General features: G+C 40.2%; 1 protein-coding gene across 3 annotated transcripts in view; it reads left to right on the top strand.

The window, feature by feature from the left end:
- KDM3B (lysine demethylase 3B) overlaps positions 1-26,193 on the top strand; it is a 53,712-nt gene that overhangs the window by 1,250 nt on the left and 26,269 nt on the right. The window contains exons 2-12 of one of the 3 annotated variants that reach the window (XM_067005410.1): positions 5,866-6,000; positions 9,788-9,955; positions 11,352-11,465; positions 11,934-12,039; positions 12,984-13,108; positions 14,446-14,514; positions 15,476-16,054; positions 19,816-21,058; positions 21,705-21,906; positions 23,230-23,444; positions 25,838-25,990. In XM_067005410.1, coding sequence (XP_066861511.1) covers positions 9,911-9,955; positions 11,352-11,465; positions 11,934-12,039; positions 12,984-13,108; positions 14,446-14,514; positions 15,476-16,054; positions 19,816-21,058; positions 21,705-21,906; positions 23,230-23,444; positions 25,838-25,990 — 2,851 coding nt within the window. In that variant the 5' untranslated portion in view covers positions 5,866-6,000; positions 9,788-9,910. Of the gene's footprint in view, positions 1-5,865; positions 6,001-8,829; positions 8,851-9,787; positions 9,956-11,351; positions 11,466-11,933; positions 12,040-12,983; positions 13,109-14,445; positions 14,515-15,475; positions 16,055-19,815; positions 21,059-21,704; positions 21,907-23,229; positions 23,445-25,837; positions 25,991-26,193 lie in introns of those variants that run through there. The other 2 variants (XM_048057279.2, XM_067005409.1) reach the window with 2 other exon arrangements.

The raw sequence follows: 26,193 nt of genomic DNA, 5'->3' as shown, positions 1-26,193 counted from the left end.
AACAGACAACTAAAGCTTTGAGTAAGAAGTAGCATGTTGGTTTTAGCTTTGAAATTCCTGGTGGCCTGGCCTGGCACCCCCCAGCTGTGGCTGAGAATTGTGGTGATGCACTCTAGCTGATGCCTTATTTGTCTAAGGAGGGAAAAAAAAAAAAGCTTAGAAGAGGGGATCTTCAAAAGTAAATTGGGAGTGGTGTGGGAGACTCCACCTGAAGTGTGGAAACATACTGGGGCTAAGACCTGATCTGAAGAGCTACTCTTGTAGAAGACTGCATTTGACATGTATCGGTACCTTTGCATTATGGTCCCATCTGACTCAAATATGACTATGATGTAATGAATTTTTGCTATTTCTGATCTTACAATCTTACTACTGTTTTGGTGGAAGGACTGGTGGACTGTGTGGGGTTTTTTTGGTTGGGTGGTTTTTTTTTTTATGGATCTCTGCCCAACAAAAAGTATTCACTTGTTTCCTGGTTAGTTGTTGCTGTTCAACCATGTGACATCTGTTAGACTGTTTTGAAAAAGGAAAAATCAACTTCTGTGCTTGATAGCATAGGAAGTAGTTTGCTTTCTTTTTGTGTGTGTGTGTAAATTCATAACTTTCATGTTCCTAACCTAGTTCCTTTCATCAGTAATTTTTCAGTCAGCACTGTTTCAGTGATGCAGCTGTCTCTAAACACTGTATTCTCCAAGGCTGTGAAAGAATTCTTAAATGTGAACTGAGTAAAATACTTCAGGTGGATTTTTCATAGTTCTGTAATGTGGAATATTTAATGTTGTCGTGGAACCTTCCATACAAAATGAACACCACTTTGACAATAATTGGTACAAGGGCTGGGAGGCACGTCCTGCAAGGAGAGGCTGAGGATACCTGGGTTGTCCAGTCTGGAGAAGAGGAGGCCAAGAAGCAACCTCACTGTTCTCTACAACTTCCTGGGGAGGGCAAGTGCAGAGGGAGGTGCCGGTCTCTTCTCCCTTGTCACCAGTGAGAGAACATGCATTGGAATGGCACAGAGCTGCACCAGAGGCTCAGACTGGACATTAGAAAGCATTTCTGTACTGTAAGGGTGGTCAGACACTGGAACAGACTTCCTAGAGAGGTACCTGATGCCTCTTGCCTGTCAGCGTTCAGGAGGCATTTGGATAATGCCCTCAGTAACATGCTTTAACTTTTGGTTAGCTCTGAAGTGGTCAAGCCGTTGGATTAGATCATCTATGAAGGTCCCTTCCTACTGAACTATTCTACTAAGATGTATTATCAGAAACGTTGTCTTTTTTATAATTCACTCAGCCAGAAGTGAGGATTTGGCACCAGGCAGTCAACCACACTTCAAGGAATTACTGTTCTAAGATAAAGTAATAATGTGGATGAGGTCTGAAGAAAGCTAGAATAAAATGTGTTCTGCTCTGAGTGACTGAAGTCTGTGTTTTCTTGTGGTGTCCTGTAAAGGTAGTTTCACTTAGTAGCCCATAGTCTCTTGTTGGCTTTTAAGAAATATAGAACAGTTTTATATCTGTGCCTTTCCAAGGCAGGAAACCAGAGAATAGGCAAAAAGTATAACATTTAAAGTGTTTCAGAAAGCTGCTAAAATAGTCTTTTAATATTGGAAAAGCAGTATTACTTTAGATTACTACATGTTTTTTGTGGTGTCTTCTTCATAAGCAATTTCATGGAATAAAGCTGATATTTAAGAACTACCTGAATTGCGGAATAAGCTCAATTTACTTTGCAAGTATCAGAAATATTTGAGTTAACCACAGATATCAGGGCGACCTTATCGCTCTCTACAGTTACCTTAAAGGAGGCTGTAGAGAGGTGGGGGTTGGTCTGTTCTCCCACGTGCCTGGTGACAGGACCAGGGGGAATGGGCTAAAGTTGTGCCAGGGGAGGTTTAGGTTGGATATTAGGAAGAACTTCTTTACGGAAAGGGTTGTTAGGCATTGGAATAGGCTGCCCAGGGATGTGGTTGAGTCACCATCCCTGGAGGTCTTTAAAAGATGTTTAGATGTTGAGCTTAGTGATATGGTTTAGTGGAGTACTTAGTGTTAGGTCAGAGGTTGGACTCTGTGATCTTGGAGGTCTCTTCCAACCTAGACGATTCTGTGATTCTGTATTTCAACTAATTTCTCTACGTCACTTTATGCATCCTCCAGACTGTAGATGAAAAATGCTGCAACTCTACAGGACTGGATTTAGATCTGTGCGCCCTCAAGCAGTTTTGGGATGCTACTTGAAAGCCATGTTGGCAGTAGGGAAGAATGTGGTGAAAAAGTACATATACTGCCCATATCGGGTAGGGTGTCTGCGGGTACACGTCTGCTGCAGAATTTTCATGTTACCTGATTGGTACTGAATAGGGAGCTTGTAAAGGCATTCAGGTTGCAATAGATCTGGAAAGAAGAGTTTGCATGTGGGGAGTTGAAGCTGGGACACCGTGCAAGTGGCAGGAAGGTTCACAACAAGCTGGGATTATATGGTATCAGTTGCTTTCTATGCCACTCTAGTCAGTGTCAATTTCTTCTGTCCTGCAGTGATCATTCCGTCAGCAAGTTACTTGCGTGAGTTTGCATGTCAGAAGGGTATCTAAGGGTAATAGACCGTGGAAGGTGTTCCCGTCTTTGTCTCATTCACTGCCTCATATTGCCGCAGTTGAAAGCAGAATACTGGGATGGATGGACATTGTTCAGGCCAGTAGGTAGGGCATATCTTTAATGCTTCTTGATTGAAGAGAGTTGTAGATAGACCAACAGGACATTGGTTTTTATTTTTTTAAATAAATTTTTACTTGCTTTGCAAGTAAAATACTGTTCTTTGAAGGAGAGCTGACCGCAAAGCAGCGGATGTACATTTTTTCCACTCACTCTTTGATACTTTCTTGACGGCCTAAGTACAAAGTGTTATGAATGCTTTTTATGCCACATTTTCTTCTGATGGCTGGTCTGTCTTCCAAGATGTGAAAGATAGACATCAGCATGGGAAAATCTGCATTCATCTGGTGAACAGCGTCTTTTTTGTCTCCACTGACTGCTTTTCTCAAGAATCAAGTGTCATGAGGGATTCTGTAACTTCTCATTTACAGTGAAATGCAAGAATCAGGGATGTGATAAGGGGGGTGGAATGCCTCTGCAGTTGTAAGTTGTGCAAGTCCCTTATTCCCCATCAGCTGGATAGGGAAGAGAATAGGAGAGGTAAAATTGCAAGAACTTCTGGGTTGAAATAAAGATGGTGTAATTGGTAGAGCAAAGCTGCGTGTACAAGTAAAGGAAAGTAAGGAATTAATCCACCACTTCCCAGTGGCAGGCCAGCGTTTAGCCACCGCTTCCAGGAAGGCATGACTTCATCATGCGTACTGGTTGCTTGAGAAGACAAATGCCGTAACGCTAAATATCCTCCCTTCTCCTATGTTTTCCACCCAGCTTTCATTGCTGTGCAGAATGCCACGTGGTATGGGATATCCCTTTGGTCAGTCTGGGTCTCAGGTGTCCTGGCTGTCTCTCTTCCCAGCTTCTTGTGCACCCCCAGCCTCCTCACTGTCAGGGCAGCACGAGAAGCTGAAAAGTCCTTGGCTCTGTCTAAGCACTGCTCTGCAACAACTAACACATTAGTGTTTTTGTCGATGCTTTTTTCATCACAAATCCAAAACGCGGCACCATACCAGCTACTGTGAAGAAAGTTAACTACCCCAGCCCAGCGCATATGTGCAGCCATGTCACGTTCTTACGGAAACATTGGGAGAAATCTTTTTCCAGTAAGACTTAGCAAGTGCGGTGTAAGTTTGTGTATCCTTTTCTGTTTGGTCCTTGAATAGTTTTTTAAAATGGTCATAAAATGTGCTTGGTTATACAGTAACTTCTCTTGATAGTGTCAGAGTACTCTCTACACTTGATGCTTAATGCTTCCAGTTTCGACTGCTGATTAAAGAATCCAAACAAAATTCTGTTTTTCCTCTGCATAGTTATTGTTTCAAGGTCGTTGTGCTTGTGACTTCAGTTGCATGATGCTTCATGCTTTCGCTTTCAAACCATCGTTGTCTATATCTAATAGTTTGTGCTACTTCCTTTTGATTAGATGCCCTGTCTAATCAAGGCATTGGACTTTTCTATCAGTGGCAGGATTACTTTCTTCTGTAGTTTGTAAGTATGTTTTCTTTTGAAACTGTTTTTATTGTACTTACCTTTAGTTGGAAAAAGTCTTACTACTTACCTCTTGTTATCATTGATTAACTAACTGATGATGCTTTTGTGAGGTAGTGCTGCTTGGTAGCGACTGCCATGTGTTGTCAATACTTGCTGCCAGGAGTCCCTTTTTTGTGTCTTGCCTATACTAGATTATGATGCTCCTTTTGCGAAACAGAAAGATGGGAAACTTTCCTTGTATAGTTTTCCTTCAGTTTTTGAATGTGTGTGGGTTAGGATTAAAGGGAGGACAAGATTAGGCGAGGACAATACATTGGGGGTCTGCTCCAGGCCACCTGACCAGGTAGAACAAGCAGATGGGGCCCTCTAGAGGCAGATAGAAGCTGCCTCCCGTTCGCAGGCCCTGGTTCTCATGGGGAACTTAAACCACCCTGAGACCTGTTGGAGGGACAACACAGCAGGACATAAGCAATTCAGAAGGTTCCTGGAATGCGTTGATGCCAACTTCCTTCCCCAAGCAGTAGAGAAGCCAATGAGGAGAGGTGCTCTGCTGAGCCTTGTTCTCGCCAGCAATGCAGGGCTCGTTGGGAATATGCAGGTCAGTGGCAGCCTTGGCTGCAGTGACCATGAAATGCTGGAGTTCAAGATCTGTAGGGAAGTGAAAAGGGTGAATATCTAGCTCACAGCCCTGGACTTTGGGAGAGCAGACTTTGGCCTCTTCCAGGGTCTGCTTGGTACAATACCATGGGATAATACTCATCAGCCTGGAGAAGAGAAGGCATGGGGGAATCTTACAAATGTACATAAATACCTGAAGGGAGGATACAGTAAGGACAGAGTCAGGCTCTTTTCAGTGGTGCCCAGTGCCAGGACAAGAGGCTATGAGCACAAACTGGAACACAGGAGGCTCTGTCTGCACATCAGGAAGCAGTTTTCCACTGTGAGGGTGATCAGACTTTGGCAGAGGTTGCCCAGAGAGGTGGTTGAGTCTTCCTCTTTGGAGATACTCAGAAGTTCTGTGGACATAGACCTGGAAATTGGCTCTGGATATCTCTGCCTGAGCAGGGGGCTGGACCAGATGACCTCCAGAGGTCCCTTCCAACCTCAACTATTTTGTGATAATTATTAATCTGCATCAGCCTTTAAGCATAGTTGTTCCATGTAGTAATTGTGGAGTTTTTGGCCATATGTTCAAATCCATTTGTTATCTGGCTCAATATAAACTATTTCAAAGGTGGATTTTTCTCCTTGATTTTTTCCGTAATTTTCCTAGTTTTGGGAATCAGCCATTCTAAAACACATAGCAAATATATATTTCAGGTAGATTTTTTTCTTCTTTGCTTGTAAGAAAAGATCAGTAATCATGCTTCAAAGGGTTTTTTTGTGCATAGGTGTAAACTTCATTGTTGTCTGCCATAATGGATTCCAAAATAACACTTTGGATGCATTAGCTGTTGGAATACTGCTGTAGTTTAATTTTTTAGATCTAATTAATGGTGGTACTAGCTGCATGAGATCTCAGATGTCTCGCAAGTTGAACTCTCACTATCTATATCTACCTTCTTATTTCCTCTCCTATTTGTTGACAACGGAGTTCTTTTCTTTCTACATCTTAATGAGTAAGAGGTCATGGACAAACCTGTTACCCAGTTTCACTTGGTAGTCTGCAATAGATTCCTACCAGTGCCTCCTTTCTGGGCATAAGTACTATTATTCCAATTTACAGATGGGGAAACTCAGCCAGTGAGAATAAATGGCTTGACCAAGGTCATGCAGGAAGCCTCTGATGGAGCAGGGAATTGAACCTGGGTCTCTGGCTACTCTCTAGCAACTGATGGACCACCCTTCCTTTCAAAACTAGGTAAAATTTAAGACCATTTTAAGGGATATTTTTGAACTTGGATTTTTTTGCCTCCTTTTTTTTCCTAATTATATAAAACCCTAAAATGTCAAGTTTTTCTTATGTTTTTCGTAGATAGCATCTACATTAGTTCTTTGTGCAAATTATAATGCAATAAGCTCCAGTAGTTCTGTCAGAAATCATGTTTGGAGCCTGTGTCATGTGATGAAAATGACCAATATCTGTGTCCTATATATACTGCGTCTTTTGTTACTACTTTTGTAGTGGAACTGGTGTTAGAAAATTTGGGGAGAAATTCTATTTGAACCAGGCTATAGTTCTCTAGAGTGTATTAAGACCTGAGTGTTAGTGTGACAGCTACACAAAACTGTGCCTTCTAGACAAACACTTCGGGCTGTCTTTGTATATCAAATAAAGCAGAGCAACAGCTCTGCTTTCTAGCGTCACTTTTCTTGGGACAGACAGGCAAATAAATAAAAGGGGGGGAAGCTAGGAGAATTACAGGTGTTCGTGTACCCTCTGTTTTTCTGAGTTGCAATAACACTTCTTGTAGATTAAAAAAAATTACTAAAATTGTTATTCTTCATAATTAGATATTGCTTAAGGAAGGCATTTTTTGGTATAGGAGAACTTGGAAAATCTTGCAGTTGCATGTTGTCTAAGCAGCATCATTTTTTTCTTTTATGCAATACAGACATACCAGCACTAATTGCATATCTTGTTGATATCATCAATAACACTGTTCAAAAGTTTTGGCATTAGAAAAGCACAGTTGCTGTTGTTATCAGTGGGTTGTCTGAACTAGTCGTGAGCAAACGTGGAAGGGTCAGCAGGTGGTAGTATATGTGACCCCACAAATTGCAGGGCCATTGATATATTGGAGAGGTAATTTATTCCAGGGTTTCCAGGGCTTTAGCATGCAGACATTTCCCTTTTGACTCAAAAAAAAATTTTTTTTAATTAAAAAAAAAAAAAAATTAAGTTTTCAAATTAAACTGAGAACCTTCTTTTTTTTTTTTAATCTATAATGCAACATCTTTGCTTAAAGCTTCTGAGTTTTACAACAGAGGTAGAGTATTGCTGTTTATGACTTTACATATCAAAAGCGAATATTTGTTATTCACTCCCCAGTCTGTCTAATCTGTCCTTGCTTTAGGCTTATCTTTCAGGATTCTCTTAGTGGTTTTCTCATACCCACTAAGTGTATGAGGCATCAGTTGAAGAATATGCTGTAGTTATATTCTGTAGTCATACAAAGTAATGTATGTGCAGTGTGCTCTGCAAGTCAGCTTCTGCTTCTTGCATACCCAGTACACAGAAAGCAGTTTCTATTGTAGATTCTGGAAACAGGAAGTGAAAATGTAGCCGTTTGTCTTGAGGCTTGCAGTCCTTTGGTGTGATCTTTGGGAAACTACTGGCATAATTTTTCCTAATGCGATGTGTGGTGTTGCATTGGATTGGAACAGCTGCTTTCCATATCTGTGTCGAGGAAAATACTCTACCTGGTATTGGTTTAGAATTAATAATGCCTTCCTTTGGTGGTTGTAAATCAAAGTTTGTCAGGCTGTCTGTGTGTATATATAATATATATAATATGTATTCCTTCTTGTATAAAAGAATAGTGTATATATATTATATACATAGTATTTATTGCTTCTTGTATACCAAAGTGGAAGAAAACCTAGTATTGGACATAAAGTGTGTAAAACAAACTTGCCATGACTTCTCTGTTTTGCAAGGAAGAGAGATGAGCTTAATATGATAATGTTGTAAGACTTTGCTCTCTTTTTGACCCAGATTCTGGATCTGAGGTTTCAAAAAACAAAGCAACAACAAAAAATGCAAAGTCTGTTTTCTGAGTTAAGTAACAGAACCATTGCTACTGCTGACAGTCGCGGTATTTCTCACAATTTTTAGTAAGCATCCTAAAGAAAAGTGGAACACCCATCTTGAAGTTCATCAAATACTATTTTTTCTAGGGCTGTGGTGAATTTTTTTTTGTTCTGTGTTTTTTGTGTTTTAAACCAAGGAGTAACTTGTTACATTTGGAGCTAAAAGTAGAGCTTTTCCAATTTATCAATTTGTAATGATTCATAGAAGTGTGAGGTGTCTCATAGGTTAAGACTGGAAGAAATTTACATATAGTCTGATTTCACGTGTGTCACAAGTTGACTCAAGTGTTGTATAAAGTAGTAAATTAATAGGTATCGTTATTTCTTTGGGACAGAGCAGTAAGCTTTGCTTTACTGCTTGTTTGAATTTGGCTGCCTTTATTAATCCTTGTCAACTACTTTAAGGGGTTTTGCTAGCAAGAAGTGTTTTTTCTGTGTAGTTGTTTATAAAATCTCTATTCCTTTTAATCAAATTCTTAAGTATCTTAAGAAAAGATGTGTATTTCTAGCATCTAGCTAGCATCATTCCAGAAGTTCATTTTGGCCACTTTTTTCATATAACATAAGAGAATGATAAGATGATTACCTGACTAATATCATACATACAAACAAGCAATTCCGCTTTCTACTCTTAACATGATAGTCCTTTCTTAATGTCATATTTTACTGCCATAATAGCACAGATATATTATTAAGAAAGGTACAGGCCCAGAAACAGAAAAGGTGTTTAGTCAAACTTTCTTCATTGATGTAACTTGTTGAATTTGAGGAAGGATATCTGGAAAAATAGTTGTCTTTCTCTGCAGGGCAGCTTAGGAAGTAATGGAGATCAAGAATTCATCAGGAAAGCTGCTTCATGTTTTTTCCCTCTCTTGCTGGACAGATTTTGAGTCTGGAGGAAGGGGTGGGGAAGAGGAGAATGAGCGGTCTCCAATACCTCTATTAAAGAGGATTACTGGTAAAGCAGAGAGCGGTCTGTTACCCTCAATGATCTTGCAATTATTACAAAACTCTGTTTTGACTATCCAGATTAAGGTCTTTCTTAACTGATTAGGAATTTCTTTCTGTTCACCTGACTTATTTTTGGTTATATGTGTGTAGTATGTAAGTTCTGTATTTGAAAGATTGGAATGCAACTTCATTTTAACATTTAATAGCACTAACTGTTAGGGCATGGAATGAGACTTGTAACTTGTTCCTGTTCTTAGCATTCTTGCAGTATAATTGCGTATGGACTTGATGTTTGCCATTTGTGACAGGGAAAAATGAGGATGGTATCTGAGAACAGTGATTTAGAATTGTAGTGCAATTTATGTTGTACTTACAATGTCATTAAAAATCTAGTAAGTATTTCTAGATGCCATCAGAAATACTTGCATTTGATTCAGGAAGTTTAATGTTCAAGGTGACACAAAACTTCTGATAGAGAGTGGTTTTCATAAACACAGGCTTTCCTGTCTGAAGGATTAGATTCGGTAAATGTCACTTACAAAGTTATCTGTACTGATATACGCCATCTGTTGAAATGCCAAGTGGGTGTCTGTAAATTCTCTAGCAATCCCAATGTACAAGAGGCTTGCTTTGGGTCACCAGTTGTATTTTGGGATAAATAAGTTTCAGATCTTTAGTTTTGTGCGGAGAAATGCAGCATTTGGAACCAGTAGTGTGTGTTTGGGGGATAAATAAATTTTCATAGTTTAGTAATTGCTGTGAATTCTAGTCCTGTTTCTTTTGAAATATGATAGTTATGCAGATGTGATGGTTCTCAGTGTTATCATTAAAATACTAATCCCAATTTTTCTGATTAAAGCTGCTGTATTCTCATCAATAGGGATTGTAAAAATTGATTTTTTTTCTACTCTGTCTGAAAAGGGCTAAATTATTTTTTTAATCAGATCTTTGTGGAATTTGATGGCTGTAACTGGAAGCAACATGCCTGGGTGAAAGTCCATGCTGAAGAAGTTATAGTGTTGTTGCTGGAAGGATCACTGGTTTGGGCACCTCGAAATGATCCAGTTATGCTTCAGGGGACTCGAGTCTCACCTACACAATGGCCTGCACTGGTGAGTATTTGACCAAAAAGTTCTTGTATCCTCAGAGATTTGCATGGGCAGTACCATGAAACACAAGGCTTGAATAGTACACCACTCTGCAGGTACCACAAATTGCTTGGAAACAGGCTTTTTGAATGGTAAATAGGAGAGAAGGTAACTGGGAGTTTTAGCGCCCTTGGAAAAACATCTGAGAGGCACTTGCTTCTAGTTCATGCCCCAGAAATTGAATGCTGTTACCTCACAGAAATGAAGTATCTCTTACCAGTGTGTCTGAAGAAATGTGATAGATACATCAAAGATTATTTTTCCCTATTTTAGAACTTTGAGTGTGATAGGATTTTTTAAATTGTGAGAATAAGACTTTAGATCTCTGCTTGAGATCCTACTCTCTGCTTTTTAATAGGGTGTGGGCCCATTGAAATGTGTTTGCCAATCAAGGACCTTGTGCCTTGGTAGAATCTGAACTTGTTTTTTTAAATGGACACTTGGGCTCAAAGCAACAAGTTCAGCACTGCATCTTGCTCTGAGGGTTTTTTTACTGCAGTTGTCTTAAGTCAGAAGAAAGCCAGACCTTTACAGTAGAGGTTCTTTAGGCAGTGTTTTTCCTATAGGCGAGTTTTTTCCTTTCAATGGGAGGATAAATGTGCACTGCATTTGATATTCATACTGTCATGTACAGGAGAGTAGAGTGTGAAGAAATTTGATGATCTATTAAGGCAAAAATGTCATACATGATTTTAACACATGATTATTTAAGTGTGGGCATGAGACAGATTACACATTTCAAAGACTCCAGTGGTTGGCATCTTCCTCTTCCATCAGCAAGTTATATTGTAATGTTATCATTCTGATTCTGCTAGATATTCTTCCATTAGTAATTTGTTCTATGGTTTGTACTATCAATAGCGCACCTGGTATGAACTTCATCTTTGCTCAGAACAGTAGCAAGAAATGCTCCCATTCATTAACGTGCCTATGAAGTACTTGCACTTAACTTCTGTGCAGAAATGAAAACACTCCTTTCAGAAGGCTATACCTGAAACTTGTAGCATAGTTTGAACTGTTAACCCAAGTTTTTTTTTTTAACCCGAGCATCAGAAGGTGCTTACCTATGAAAAATCAAATATCACGAAACACGTTTTCAGTTCTGCTTTAAGTTCCAGTGAAGATGTGGAGCCAATTTTCTGCAATTTCTTGTATTGTATGTTATATGACACACTTGCAAGAATTATTTGCTTAGACATAATGAGTAATAATTTGCATTAAAACTCAGGTACTAGGAAGTGCAGGTTGAGAAATGAAATTTTATTTTTTGATATTTAAATAGCATATGAAAACAACTGCTCTTGGTCTATATGTGTGCTTGGTCATTTGTATAATCTTCATTTTCTGTTCTTTACCACAGACCTTCACTCCTCTAGTGGATAAGCTAGGTTTAGGCTCTGTGGTCCCAGTGGAGTTTCTTCTGGACAGACACTTACGTTTCCTGTCTGATGCCAGCGGATTACGTTTGTTTCAGGTATTTGAACTGTGTTCAGATTAGTGCAAATTTAACTTCATGCTCTGTGTGACAATCTTTTTCTTTTTAAACTTCTGTGCTGTTCCACTTCCATATTCTTGTCTTCCTCCACTTGCTGCCCTATCATGTCTTTGGATTTCCTTTTCTGCTTTTCCAGGTACATACATTAACCTCATCTTCATTCTTAAAGTCCTGGTTCCTGCATATCTTGGTCAATTGGAGAGCTGTCTGTTAAGTGTTGTGTAGATGATAATTGCAATGGATGTTTCACAACAGCTTTTCCATAGCTAGTCCCCTTGTCCCCTTTTTTTTTTCCTGGCATGTTCAGCAATGTTTCTTCTGAATTTTACTCTTGTTTTTGTTTTATTTTATGTCTGAAAGCAGTCCAAGAAGAGCTCTCCCTCAAACTCATGCCTCTTTTACCTTAAAGCACTTTACTTTTATATTAAAACTGTTTGTTGTTGGCAGATGGGAACAGAGAGTCAGAATCAGATTCTGCAGGAACAGCCTTCACTAAGAGAATCTGTTAATGCATTGTTCAGTGACCAGAAACTTCAGGAGATATTTAGTAGAGGTAATACTGTGTTTTTCTTTCTCAGAACTACTTTGACTGTTGGGGAACACTTACGTTATTCTGGGATTTGTGAAGGGGAATAGTAATAGTATCTGTTACTGTTGGTTTGGAAAATTGGTTTTCTGTGTTCTTTTGCAAGCTCTTTACAAGGAATCATTATTTTGAGATGAATGCCAGTAAGTATGCTACTGAGATACAACTGGAATTACCTGCTGTGTATGATCACTGAAGATCTGGTTAAAGGAGGACATCATACTATTGATAATGTCCATGTATTTACAACTTTCTTGATTTTAATCTTCCTTGTTTTGAGTTTTTAAAGTTTTGGTGCTGTTCTATGATTCTGTTCTATAATTCTGGAATTTTAGAAATGAAATTGCTCTGTAATTGTTGATTTTTTTAGACCAGAGAAGTTTTCCCTTTGTTATATCAAATTCCTTCATTTTTATAATTAATGTATGAATCATTTAAGTTGCAAATACTGTGTGACCAAGGCTGTTCAGCACAGTGGTAATACCCTAGTTGTTATCTGGATTGCATATTAGGATTTAAGCCTGATTGTAGCTTTTGGTTATCTATAGGGATCTTCTAAATCAAGTGCTAAAATAATTTTTCCATCCAGAATTTGGGTTCACAGGTTAGGTGTCCACCTTAGAGGTAGGCCACTGTGTTATGTTTGAAGGGGAACATAATGGGGATTTGGTGTCTGTTGGTTTAATAAAATATGTAAACTGAATGAATTTTTCCTTTACAGTAACTTGGACTTATATCTATGAGGGCTTATTGACATCTTACAGTAGAATGAGTTGCATATGCAAAATGTATAGCAGAAGCCCTACCATTTTAATTTTGTTCCACTTGAAAGCTGGCACTTCTGTGCACGTATGATCCTTGTATGACGCTAAGCTTGTCTGGAAGATGTACTCAAAGTGCTTCTTTTGCAGTTCCTTACAGCATCCAAGGCCAAAGAGTTAAGGTTTACCAACCAGAGGATGAGAATAGCTGGCTCTGTGGTGTTGTGAGCCATCAAGACCCAATAACTCGTCTTATGGAAGTGTCTGTGACTGAGGTAAAAATATTAAGCACTGCTTTGAGAGTTCTAAAATACCATTTCTCAGTGTTTCATGGAGAATGACAGCTTCACCAAAACTTGAACTTCTGGTTCTTGGCTATTTGATTGTTTTTACTGCGTGTGTGTGTGTTTTATTGTGTGGGCTTTATGGATTTTTTTTTTCTGTTGTGATGACTTCTCCCAATAAATGATGATACACAGCCCACTTGTATAAAAGAATCTGTGAGAACTCCTTTGGAAATGAGCTCTATGTGAAAAAATACTGACTATTGAAAAAATTTGAGAGCTTGTTGTTGTAGAGAAAGCTCCTTTCTGGGTCTGTAATGCTGTGTTTTTTCTATTCCATGTCTCAACTTGTATCTGACAGGTTGCAGAAGTAGTTTGAAGCAAGTGCATCACAGAAGATGAAGCCTTAGTCTAAACAGATTTGATTGGTGTAGTTTAGTTTTGGCTGTATGCCGTGTTACAATCAGTATTTGGTTTGCTTTATGTGATTCTGGAGTCTGACAGGTTGCTCAGCCTTACCAGCAGCCTGCTCCTAGCGGCTTCCTTTTTCAGGAGCAACTAGAACAGGTCTGTGGGTCTGTGTGGAAATTACTATAGCAGCGTTCTTTTTTTTCCCCTGTAGCCTTTTCCATATGCAATAAAATACATGCAGAACAAAGGCACTGAATCTGTATGCATGGGCAGTAATCTTGCACTCTGAGTACTAGATCTATTGCTGGTAGACAGAAAAAAATATACCATGTATGGTTAATAGTTCTAGTACTTTGGAGAGACATTGAAATTGTGGAGTATGTGCTTTCAACAGATGCATGCCAGGAAATAAGCCAATTTATTGTGTATCAACTGTCAGATAAAAAGGTAACCTTCAAGCACAGCTACAAAGATTGGGTAGTTATTGCTCATTTTGGGGAGATACCGATGGGGATTGTTAGCATAAACTGAGGTGTTTCCTTCCAGTAGTCTTTTCTATATCTAGCAGAGTGAAGGTGCAGAGTACTAGAACAATACTAAAATGGATTTAGAGAGATGTGCTTAATGTAACGAGAGTTGCAAATAGAGTTGCTCAGTAGAACAAATATATAAGAAAACAATAGTAGGAATCAAATCTGAAAGTTTTATTGACTAGAGAAGGAGCAAAAGGATAGAAGGTAAACTGAAAGGTTGTAGTGTTGGTAAGAAAATAGACAAAAAAGACAGGGCAGATGAGAGATGGGCTGCAGAGAGTTTAAGGTCTCTTTATGTTGATACTATATTGATGCTCTGAACTAAAAACTAACCTCTTCTCTTGTTCCTCCTACCTCCTCAATATCAATCTGCATAAAAATTAGAGTGGTGAAATAAAGTCAGTGGATCCTCGACTGATTCATGTGGTGATGGATAACACTTCTCCAAGTGAGGTACTGCGGCAGTTCAGATCTTGTGTATACAGTATGAAACTTGGTAACGATCTAGATATAAAACATCTAAATATCAGTATTCAGTTGTTCCCATGTTTATGTTCACTGCGGGCTTTTGGTAATGCAACTGAAGGAGGAAAACTTTCGTTACCCCTCTGAGAAATGGTCATACCTTCCTTTAAACAATCTGTTTTCTTTTAGTTTAGGCCTGTTTTACTAAGTTCAGCACGGGTATTGTAAGAGTTCAGTAATCAGAGTGGTTGTGTTCCATTTGAAGGGGTGGTTCTCTAATAAAGAATGTCCATGTGCTCAGTGCCTTCGTTTAACAGCATCACCCTTTGCTTTTCCACAGACCATGTTAGGCATTTAAAAAAAAAAAGAGAGAAATATACCATCTGGCCTCTCTGAAGCACACTTGTATGCTAGTGGCATTTCATTGCTTCAGTTGAGAGATTACATGATAACTTCTGGACCTGTTTTTATCCTGGTCAAAAGGGCATGTTATATCCTACGGTTAAAAATTACAGGCTTCAGGTAGTGAACAAGATGTTTGCCCCTGAAAAGAACCATCAGGATGAGACTTGTTGCACAAGTTATTGCGCAAATATCTTTTGTACATTAGCAAGAATTACGTTGGCCATGTTTTGTGTTCCCCAGAATCTGCTATGATACAGTATGTGCTGCAGCAAAAGAGCGCAGCTAAAAAACTTACTATGTAGATCCTATCCTAGTTAAAAAAAACAACAATAGCAAACGAAAGCAAAAACAAAACAAACAAAAAAAAACAGAAGACTGTTCATGCTTGTGTTCTGTGTTCCTGTCATATCTTCTAGATCTGTTTAAAAGAAATGTCTTAGCTTAGAGTAGCATAATTATTCTTCATTCTAACAGAGAAAATGATCTTTGAACATGTAGACTTGTTTGTTCTGTTTAGTGATTTTTGTGGTTTTGTCTGTTGTAGGGAGGGGGCCTTAAAGCAGCTAAATCATCTAAAGGGAAAAAGAAGAAAGAAAGTTTGGAGGGAAAAGATGGACGGAGGAGAAAAAATGCTTCAGATTCTGGGTGTGATCCTGCAACAAAGAAGCTAAAGGAGAAGGGTGAGGTGGATAGCAATGGCAGTGATGGAGGTGAGGCAAGCAGAGGTCCTTGGAAAGGAGGCTCCAATAGTGAAACAGGACTGGATCCAAGGGCCAAGCAGTTGCCTGCATTCGTTCCTCAAATTAATCGCAATATTCGCTTTGCCACTTACACCAAAGAGAATGGTCGAACACTAGTAGTCCAAGATGAACCAGTTGGTGGTGACACAGCATTACCCTTCACTCCATTTTCTGCTGTGGCTGGACAAGCGTTACTAGTTGGATCTGGATGTAAAGAGGCAGGAAAATCACTGGAACAGGTTAGCCAAGGCACAGTGACTTCTTCAACCACGGTTACTACAACTGCTTTGACACCAACAACTGTGAGAATCTCTGATACCAGTTTGCCAGCTGTTACTGGACAGGACAAATTGAAAACAAACCGATCACAAGCCCAGGGAGAGGTGAGTAGCTCATGATCTAGCATGTTCAAGAAAAATGCATATTTGCCAGCAGTTCTTTTGCAACATGTTCCAGGTACAAAGTGTGTACATGGAACTGTACTGAACTACTTTTTCTCTTGATTAATCCCTCCTTTTCAAAGAAAATAACCTTTCTATCATCTGATCTAAGAAAGGATCCAAAAGAAAATGATACTTGATAAAGGACTTGTAAGAGACAACTTTTTAGTGAACTTTTGAGCACTCTGGTTTTATTCAGCTTTAATCTGAGAAATTACACAATGCAACCTTAAAATGACTTTGAACACTGTACTTAATGTAACTCATTTTGTCATGTCACATGGAAGATAACCTACTTAAAATATCTTGCCTTTATATCAACAAATATGCATGAGAACATGAACATTTAAGTTATATGAGGCTACATTTTGAGAACCCTTTATAGATTGCCAGTTTGTCTCTTAGAACAAAGATGTGTCCATAGTAGAAAAAATGAGCCAATAGCATCATATACTATCTGACGCTGAAAGCAAAGAAGTAATTGAAACATCTGAGATGGGTATCTTTAGGTATTAAGAGCTCAGTAGGGAAGTGGCTCAAGGATTTTTCAGTTACATGCCCTTGTTTTCAATGGGGAAAAGTAGAAGGGAAGCTTCTAATTTTTAAGTAATCAAAGGAAAGCTTATAAAAACAAAAACAAAACCCCAACTCAGTAAGGAGTACAGGAAAAAAAAACAAAAAACAACAACTTTCTCTACTGTATAAATAAGTGAATATAATAGAAGATGCGCTAGAGATTCCAATGAGATTTCCAGGAGTTTAAATGGGCTGCTTTCATCTGTCTTTTGTATTGGCTAATGGAATTGGGAGGGAAAGCAAAATGTTTACCTCAAGATAAGGATTCATAGACGGTAATGGATAAAGCAGAAATTAAGTTGCAAAAGACAGGAGAGTTGCATAATAACATCGTTAGATAACATTATGACCTTTGTTATTCATTTTCATCTCTTATTCCCTGTCCGGAGAAAAAAAAAAAGAGTTGTGAGCAACTACAGATTGCATAAGTGAACAGTCAAAATTGTATCTGTCGTTGTTGGTATTAAGGAAATACTTTAATTGTGCTGAGAAATTCTGGTACCACTTCTCCTTTCCTTCCTCTCCCCAAACCCAAATCACTTTGAAATCATTATTAATACTCCGGCTTTATAATCTGCAGGTAGACTACTAGACAAGAAACTAAGCACCGTATCAGACAGCTGGGGAGGGAATCACACACAAAACCACCCACAACTACTTTTTTTTTTTTAACTGACGTGTCGATATTTTGTGTGTTATTCCTTTGGACTATCCACTTTGTCACAGTGTGATCTGGAACCTTGAGCTTAATAAGCTTGGCTTGCATTCATATTCATATGCGATTTAAAAACTGTTACGTTTAATGTGATAATTGTAAACATTAGTACAAATTATTTGTATTGAGACAGCTTCCACCCCTGCTTGCTTCTGCTTTGTGGGAGATGGGGGGAAGGCTGGGAGGAGAAGGAAGATTCCTGTTTATGAAAACAACTTTGACTTCAAAAAGAAAAAGCTGCAATTCCAATATCTGGAAGAATTGGAATGGAGGATACTAATATATTGTTAAAGTTACTAAAAGGAGGTTGATAAGGAGGAACAATCTAAACGTGAGTTTGCGGTGTAATAGGTGCGCAGTGACACTAATGACCAATAATACATATTACACAGAGGCTGTAGTTTTAATTTAGCATGGCCTTGGAATAAAAGTGTTAATCATGAGCGTTAAATGATGTAAAGAGCATATACCACCTCTTCCTGCTGCCCGGCTCCTGGAGCACAGCATGGTGCCCCAGGGCCAGGCCCAGGTTTTCTGCCCAGGCCGAGGGGTGCAATTGCTGCTTTCTGGTTGGCACTCTCACACATGCCACAGGCTCTCCATATTCTCAAATTCTACTGGTTGTACCAGAACAGAGCTGGTGTCTGAAAGATACCCTGGCACCAGCCTAAGCCCCCCTTTTAATGGGCTGGTCCAGCTTGAAGTTTGCTGATGCTTGGGGAAGATACATGCCTGAACCAGTGTCTGGGAGTAAAAGACACCCACTCACTCCAGGAGCTGCCACCACACGACAGGGTTATCCAGTCCTCCGATCCAGCTCTGGTAGCTGGCACCAGTTTTCACTTGCATGCATGGAGGTCTCACCAGTAGCTGTCACTTAGTCCTTACAGCACACAGAGATAAATATTTAAGATTTAATAAGAAAACATAAGATAGGACAGACTGCAGTGATCAGGCACAGGGCTCAGCCAGACAAGTGCACTTAAAAGCTCCTCTTATACCCTTTTTCCGCCTACCCCACCTCTTTGTGCCTCCTTGCTCCCCCTTTGCTTGGACACCCCTTTGTGGGTTTGTAGAGCACTACTGACTCCCACACCCTTCCCAGTTGGGGACCCCCTGGTTAACAGTCAGGTGCGAAGTGCTGCTTGATCTTCCTGCAGTTTCTAAATAGTCTGTCAATTACTGTGAGTGGGAGGTTTGTTTCTTTTAATTGTCTATGTTTCTTTTGTTAGATCTGTGTCTTGGTGTATTTTGTTTTCTGGCTTTTCCCTTTTTCCTTAATCTCCAAATTGAGGAGGCCCTTCATCAGATAACCTCACTGGAATAAGCATTTTCACACTGTCACTCACATGCCTTCGTCAATTACTGTGACTGCCCAGGTTTTGTCATCACTGTACCACGTATCATATGTTGGTCAGTCTTGTGTTCCCTTGCATTGTTGTTTATGGCTTCCTCCCTGTCTTATTATCCCTTGTTGCATTGGAAAAGGACCTTTACACTTAAAGGAGGAGACACTGTCCTTCTACATACTCTAACAATGAATATTCCCTATGACGAGATTTCTAAGTTGAAATTCGAACAAAAGGAAGAGAACCAACAAGTTAGTCACAGAATATAATCACAGTAGGATTGACTGTGAGAATTGAAAAATCTGAATAAACTGAGAACAAAAGAATATTCTGTTTCACAGTGATGGAAACTTGCAAGTAAGAAAATTTTTCAATATTTAAAGATGATAAAAAAATTAAGCCCTTTATCCTTAACCTCTACTGAGCAAATCCCCTAGAGAGCACCTATTCTTAAGCATCTGTGTGCCAGTCAGCAGATGTGTGCCTGGCCTGTCATCAGGAACAGTCTATTCAGTAACTGCTAGAGGCGTTTATTTAATTAACTTTGCAAACTAAGTTAAGTATTTTAAGGGTGCTGGTTAAGTAGAAGCTTATCAGGATGGTCCTGGGGGAGGGTGAGTACTGAAACAGTGAATGATTGAAAGGACAAATTTGCTGTAGGAGAGTGAATGACGGAAAGGTACTTTCAATTATAACTATCCATTGATTTGAAACGAAACAGTCAGCATTTTAAATTGCTTGTTTTTCTGTGAATTAGGCAAACGTGTCTTGTGTCTCACTTTTGTTCTAAAGCACAAGTCATTAAGTGTTCATTTTTTCCATGTGTCTTCACTCCATAACAGACACTTAGCTCGTTATTTTCAATAGCTTGTAAGTAGGAAAAATTATTCTAACAATCTTTAAAGAAGTCTGTTCATTGTAAATAGTACTTCTACTAGATTTTTTTTTTTTTTTTTACTGTAGGTGGATAAGAAGAATGCTAGTTTTGTAATTAGACCAACCAAGGTACTGATGAATCAAATAAGAATCCTTTATTAGGCTAATGCTTTTTAATTTTGTTTCAGAATTCTCGAAATTCGCTTTTGGCTTCTGGATTTGGAGTCTCTCTCCCAAGTGCTTCCCAGACGTTGGTATTTGGGGGTGGAAGAAGCCAATCAAATGGAGTGGTGACTCCAGAAAGCAAGCCTTCTGGGTTTACTTTTGGTTGTAGTACTGGACAAGAAGCTCAGAAAGATTCTGATCTTTCCAATAACTTGTTTTTTCAATGCATGTCCCAAAATCTACCTTCCAGTAACTACTTCACAGTCATTTCGGAGAGCTTGACTGAAGATGCCTCCAGTCGGGACTCATTCAAGCAGTGTACAGAGAATGTGGGTGCTGGGACCTGCAAAGGTAAAATTCTTTCAGCGGACACTAAACCAGGAGCCCAGTCTGGCAGTTCTGTGGAGCGGAAGCTGCCTGTGGAATCCATGCCCACCCTTACTCCAGCCTTTTCACGAAGCCTGTTGAATACTCGCCCCCCAGATAGTCATGAAAACTTATTTTTACAGCCCCCAAAGCTATCAAGAGAGGAACCCTCAAACCCTTTTCTGGCATTTGCTGAGAAAACAGAACTTAGTCCTTTCAGTGGCTTTGCATCTTCATCTCAGACAGGGGTTTCTACTCCATCTACACCCGTGGGTCATAAGGCTACTTCTGGCTGGCCAGAATCACTCACATCTACAGACGCTTGTCTAGCTAAGAAGAAAACCTTGTTTATAACAACTGATTCCTCAAAGATGATCTCCAGTACTCCTTGTTCAACAGTTGCTGTTGGTGTTCAGAGTCCTTCCACCGTAGGGAATGGCCGTTCCAGCTCACCAAGCAGTAACCTGACACAGCCCATTGAGATGCCCACACTTTCCTCCAGCCCAACAGAAGAAAAACCAGCTGTTGGGCCTGGCCAGCAGGACAATCCTCTTCTGAAAACATTTTCTAATGTGTTTAGCAGGCATCCACCTGGCTTTTTCTCTTCACAGTCTGAATTTCCACAGGAGAACAAAGCCCCCTTTGAAGCTGTGAAAAGATTTTCTCTAGATGAGCGGAGCTTGACATCCAAACAGGACTCAGACTCCAGTACCAATAGTGACCTATCAGATTTGAGTGACTCTGAAGAGCAGTTGCAAGCCAAGGCTTGTATGAAGGGAATCCCAGACCACTTGATGGCAAAGCTAGGTCCCAATGCAGAACGCAATGCTGAATTGCTGCTGGGGAAAGGAAAAGGGAAACAAGCCCCAAAGGGCCGGCCTCGCACAGCTCCCCTAAAAGGTGATGGCTTGAATGTAGGTTGCCTTGGAAACAAAGGGGTGGGGTATTGTATTTCTCCTGTATGATGAACTATGTGAAATAGCCGCAGGTGTAAACCTCATTTATGCTGGGTAGCTAACATACAAGATATTTACAAGGTTAAAGCTTAATACTTCTTGTATACAAATTAATGTGTTCACTTTGAGAATTGTTTAAGCATATATATGTCTGGACAAAACTGTTATGCTGCAGACTTGAAAACATTAGATTCTTTTTGTGTGGATTTGTTAATTTTACTGCTAACTTACATCTTAATTAAAAGTACCAACTGTTAGTCCTTGATTGATGAGAATGGTCTAAAGCAGCTGATTGTTGTATTGGGATTGGGAGCAAAAGCTGGAATGTCTGTAAATAAATGCTGTTTGGTACTTTGTGTAGCCCAATTTAACCCGATGACCCTTCCTTTTACAAAGGCTTTTTACTTTTAAAATAACTGTGGTTATGGTACGTGGAAGACTAATAGAAGCTTATCTATTGAAATGAGCAGTTTTATTGGTTTGTCATGGGTATGAACATATAGATTTCTGAAAATACGTGTATTGGGGCCAGTATCCTTTCGCTGTTGCAGTTAACTAATGAATTTTTACTTCTACTTTGCCTCACCCAGTTGGCCAGTCGGTACTGAAAGACATGAGTAAGGTGAGGAAGCTGAAGCAGTCAGGTGAACCTTTTCTCCAGGATGGCTCTTGCATCAATGTAGCCCCACATCTGCACAAGTGCCGGGAGTGCCGTCTGGAGCGGTACCGCAAATTTAAGGAGCAAGAGCAGGATGACTCAACTGTGGCATGTCGTTTCTTCCATTTCCGGAGGTGCTCAAATCCATCCTTCCTTCCTTCATATGTACTTTATGCACAGAGCTCGGACCATGTCCAAGCACAAAGTATTTGTGTTTTACTTACTTAACTTGCTTGGGTACAATAATGAAGATTTTGAGTATCTTGCGTTTCTCTGCATCACCTGACTGGCATTTCCTTGCTCAGGCGGAGAGGTGAGGGAAGAGCTGTTGCTGGAATGTACAGCTGTATGACAGTAGGAGAGGTGCTAAATCCAGCCTTGGGAGATTGAATTTGCTTTATTGGGTAGCAGTTTTTGTATGCAGTAACTGTTCTCTTGCCCTGTCATAAGGAGTTCGGAACAGAGAGAAAATTTTAATTTAGTTAAGTGATGCGATATTGCCAGCATGAGACTGATGTTTGACTCAGTTTTGTAAGTTGAGTACAAAACTGATTTCTAGGAGCAGGCTGCTGCCTGTATTTTCTGTGTGTAGTGCATATGCTCCTTTGCAGTTCGTGTTTCTCTTCATCTTCCTTATCTGCCTATTGTAGCAAGCGCAAGACATCATTTGAAAAAAGATGTGTACTCGCTTTTGGACATTTAAAGGACAAAGAAAATTTTTAGTATGTGCCACCCCTAAGGATTATAGCTGCTGCTCTTCCTGAACTTGTTAAAAATTAAACTAGCTTTGAGATTAAAGTCAAAATTATTTTTGCTGAAAAATGAAGTTACTTTTAATAATGGCAGGAGACATTCAGGCTTCTCTAAGTTACATTGTTACACCTTTTACTACATGAAGACTAGGAGCATCAACTGCTACCGATAGAACAGTTGTCTCATCTCTGGGGAGAACAGTGTCAAGAAGAGTAGGTACAATAAGGATTTTTGTCTCTTCTAATGTGAACTGGTAGAGCAGTTGTTAAGTGCTAGCAGTACTAGCCAGAATTGAAATACTGGTTTCCCAAGAGTTGGGAAATAACTTTCTGCTGAGTTAAAATAGAGAACGAACCATGCAGTATTTTACAAGCAATATCATGCAGCAGCCCAAATAATTTTAATTTTATCATCTCATTCTATTGATAGTATAGAATTATACCAATCTGTAACAATCTCTCATGTGGAATTTCACACCAACACATACTCGGACCTGGGCATCCCTTTTGGTGGGTTTTGCAGCCATTGCCTTTGTGTACCTTATTCTCTGCTTTATTTGGATTTGCATAATAATTTTACTGGCTGTAAATTATTGTACTGTAACTCAAGCCTTTTTCCCCTTTCTGGATCTATATTTTGACGTAGATTGCATTATAAATTAATTAAAGGTGGTTAACAAGCTTACTTTATCCTGTTTTCTGCAGGCTGATATTTACCCGGAAAGGTATTCTACGAGTAGAGGGTTTCTTGAACCCACAACAGAGTGACCCTGATGCCATGAGTCTGTGGATTCCTTCCTCCTCCCCTGCAGAGGGGATTGATTTGGAGACTTCAAAATACATCCTGGCCAATGTTGGAGACCAGTTCTGCCAGCTTGTTATGTCAGAAAAGGAGGCAATGATGATGGTGGAGCCACATCGTAAGCTGGGTTTTTGACATGTTTTTTATCCATCTTCTCTTTGTGACGTATACAATGCAATGGAAGAGTTAAATGAGTAACATAACTTTTTGTCAAAATGCTTCTCATTTTCTTCAAACGAGAAGGCTATATTCACTTCTTTTGGGTGTGTGTAATTGTGTAAATGCTATGTAATCCCATCAGAATTGCTCAAATGGAGCAGATTATCTTGAGGGTCATCACGCGGCACTTGCAGGGCAAGCAGGCGATCAGGCCCAGTCAGCATGGGTTTATGAAAGGCAGGTCCTGCTTGACGAACCTGATCTCCTTCTATGACCAAGTGACGCGCTTGGTGGATGAGGGAAAGGCTGTGGACGTGGTCTACCTTGACCTAAGTAAGGCTTTTGACACCGTTCCCCACAACATTCTCCTCAAGAAACTGGCTGCTCGTGGCTTGGACTGGCGTACGCTTCGCTGGGTTAGAAACTGGCTGGATGGCCGGGCCCAGAGAGTTGTGGTGAATGGAGTCAAATCTGGTTGGAGGCCGGTCACTAGTGGAGTCCCCCAGGGCTCGGTACTGGGGCCGGTCCTCTTTAATATCTTTATCGATGATCTGGATGAGGGCGTCCAGTGCACCCTCAGTAAGTTTGCAGATGACACCAAGCTAAGTACGTGTGTCGATCTGCTCGAGGGCAGGAAGGCTCTGCAGGAGGATCTGGATAGGCTGGAGCGATGGGCTGAGGCCAACTGTATGAAGTTCAACAAGGCCAAGTGCCGGGTCCTGCACCTGGGCTGCAACAACCCCAAGCAGAGCTACAGGCTGGGAGATGAGTGGCTGGAAAGCTGCCTGGCCGAGAAGGACCTGGGAGTATTGGTGGATAGTCGGCTGAATGTGAGCCAGCAGTGTGCTCAGGTGGCCAAGAAGGCCAACGGCATCCTGGCCTGTATAAGAAGCAGTGTGGCCAGCAGGTCGAGGGAAGTGATTGTGCCCCTGTACTCGGCTCTGGTGAGGCCGCACCTCGAGTACTGTGTTCAGTTTTGGGCCCCTCGCTACAGGAAGGACATGGACGTGCTCGAGCGAGTCCAGAGAAGGGCGACCAAGCTGGTGAGGGGTCTGGAGAACAAGTCTTACGAGGAGCGGCTGAGGGAGCTGGGCTTGTTCAGCCTGGAGAAGAGGAGGCTCAGGGGCGACCTCATCGCTCTCTACAGTTACCTGAAAGGAGGCTGTAGAGAGGTGGGGGTTGGTCTATTCTCCCACGTGCCTAGTGACAGGACGAGGGGGAATGGGCTAAAGTTGCGACAGGGGAGTTTTAGGTTGGATGTTAGGAAGTACTTCTTTACCGAAAGGGTTATTAAGCATTGGAACAGGCTGCCCAGGGAGGTGGTGGAGTCACCATCCCTGGAGGTCTTTAAAAGACGTTTAGATGTAGAGCTTAGTGATATGGTTTAGTGGAGTACTTAGTGTTAGGTCGGAGGTTGGACTCGATGATCTTGAGGTCTCTTCCAACCTAGAGAAATCTGTGAATCTGTGAATCTGTGAATTTAGGATTTTTCTTTTGGATCAGTGCAGCATTTCTACAAGGGAAGCTAACGGTAACTTTCTCAGACATCATTAATTGATTGTTCAGTAAGCAAATGCAGAAATTAGCTGACCCATGGTCCTAAGAAAATAGAAATGAATGCTTTTCATGTTGATGAGCTTCACTTTAATGAGCATCTTTTTTTTTTTTTTGAATACTTCAGTCCTATTATGCTCCAGGGACATCACATAAAAGCACAGAGTTTTCTGTGTAAAGAGTAGCGCACACATTCAGTGTGCAAGTACTCAGCTAAGGAACTGGTTGACAGCATTGCCACTACAAGGGGGAGTGTGTTTGGAACAAACTTCCTCAAGGTATCCAGTTCAGCCTATCATATTGATAGCTCTGTCTGATTTTTCACTTCAGTTCCTGGAACTTATGAGGGCATCCATTTGGAGAGGACTACTACTTCAGCAGATTTCTTAGTTCAGAATCCAAAGAACGGATAGTCATCCAATTAATGAAGTTAAATACTCCTTCCTTATAGTTTTATATGTTCACGTTATTTGTTCACAAAGCTAGCAGAAGTTTTATAATTTTCCTGTAACTTCCGTGAAATTCAGTCTCTACAGAGCTTTGTGATGTGCCCCATTTCCCTGTAGTGTGTGTGTTTTGGGATTTAACCTTACAACCTCTTAGAAATGGGGATTTTAGTAGTGTCAAAGGACTAGCAACCCAAAGAATGTCTCGATGTAAAAAGTATGTATTTCTATACTCTGCCCCCAAGTCATGTTTCTGTGAATTGCTTGTCAATGTTACTGTGATATTCTCAAATTAGATGAGAGACATACAAAATGTCAAAGCAATGATTCCTAATGTTCCTTCTATTTTTAGAGAAAGTGGCATGGAAGCGAGCAGTACGTGGTGTGAGGGAAATGTGTGATGTATGTGAGACAACACTCTTCAATATTCATTGGGTTTGTCGCAAGTGTGGGTTTGGGGTCTGTCTGGACTGCTACCGGCTGAGGAAGAATCGTCCACGTAGTGGTGAGTACTGTTTTTTTTCCTTACTGTCATCTACAAAATAGCTGGCTTTCAGTGGGGATAGTTTCTGGGAAGTTGCTTAAGCTTTTGTAGGGGAGTTGATAAGTGCCAACATGGGAGTCTGTAAGTTTGGAACTTTAGCACAGCTGCCTTATATGTTGCTGTTCCATTCTCCATTTCTTTAAATAACTGCATTTTATCTATTT

The sequence above is a fragment of the Anser cygnoides genome, chromosome 14, assembly GCF_040182565.1.
Source record: "Anser cygnoides isolate HZ-2024a breed goose chromosome 14, Taihu_goose_T2T_genome, whole genome shotgun sequence".
NCBI lineage: Eukaryota > Metazoa > Chordata > Aves > Anseriformes > Anatidae > Anser > Anser cygnoides.
Note: the sequence above shows the minus strand (reverse complement) of the source record. Positions and strands in the feature narration are given on the sequence as shown.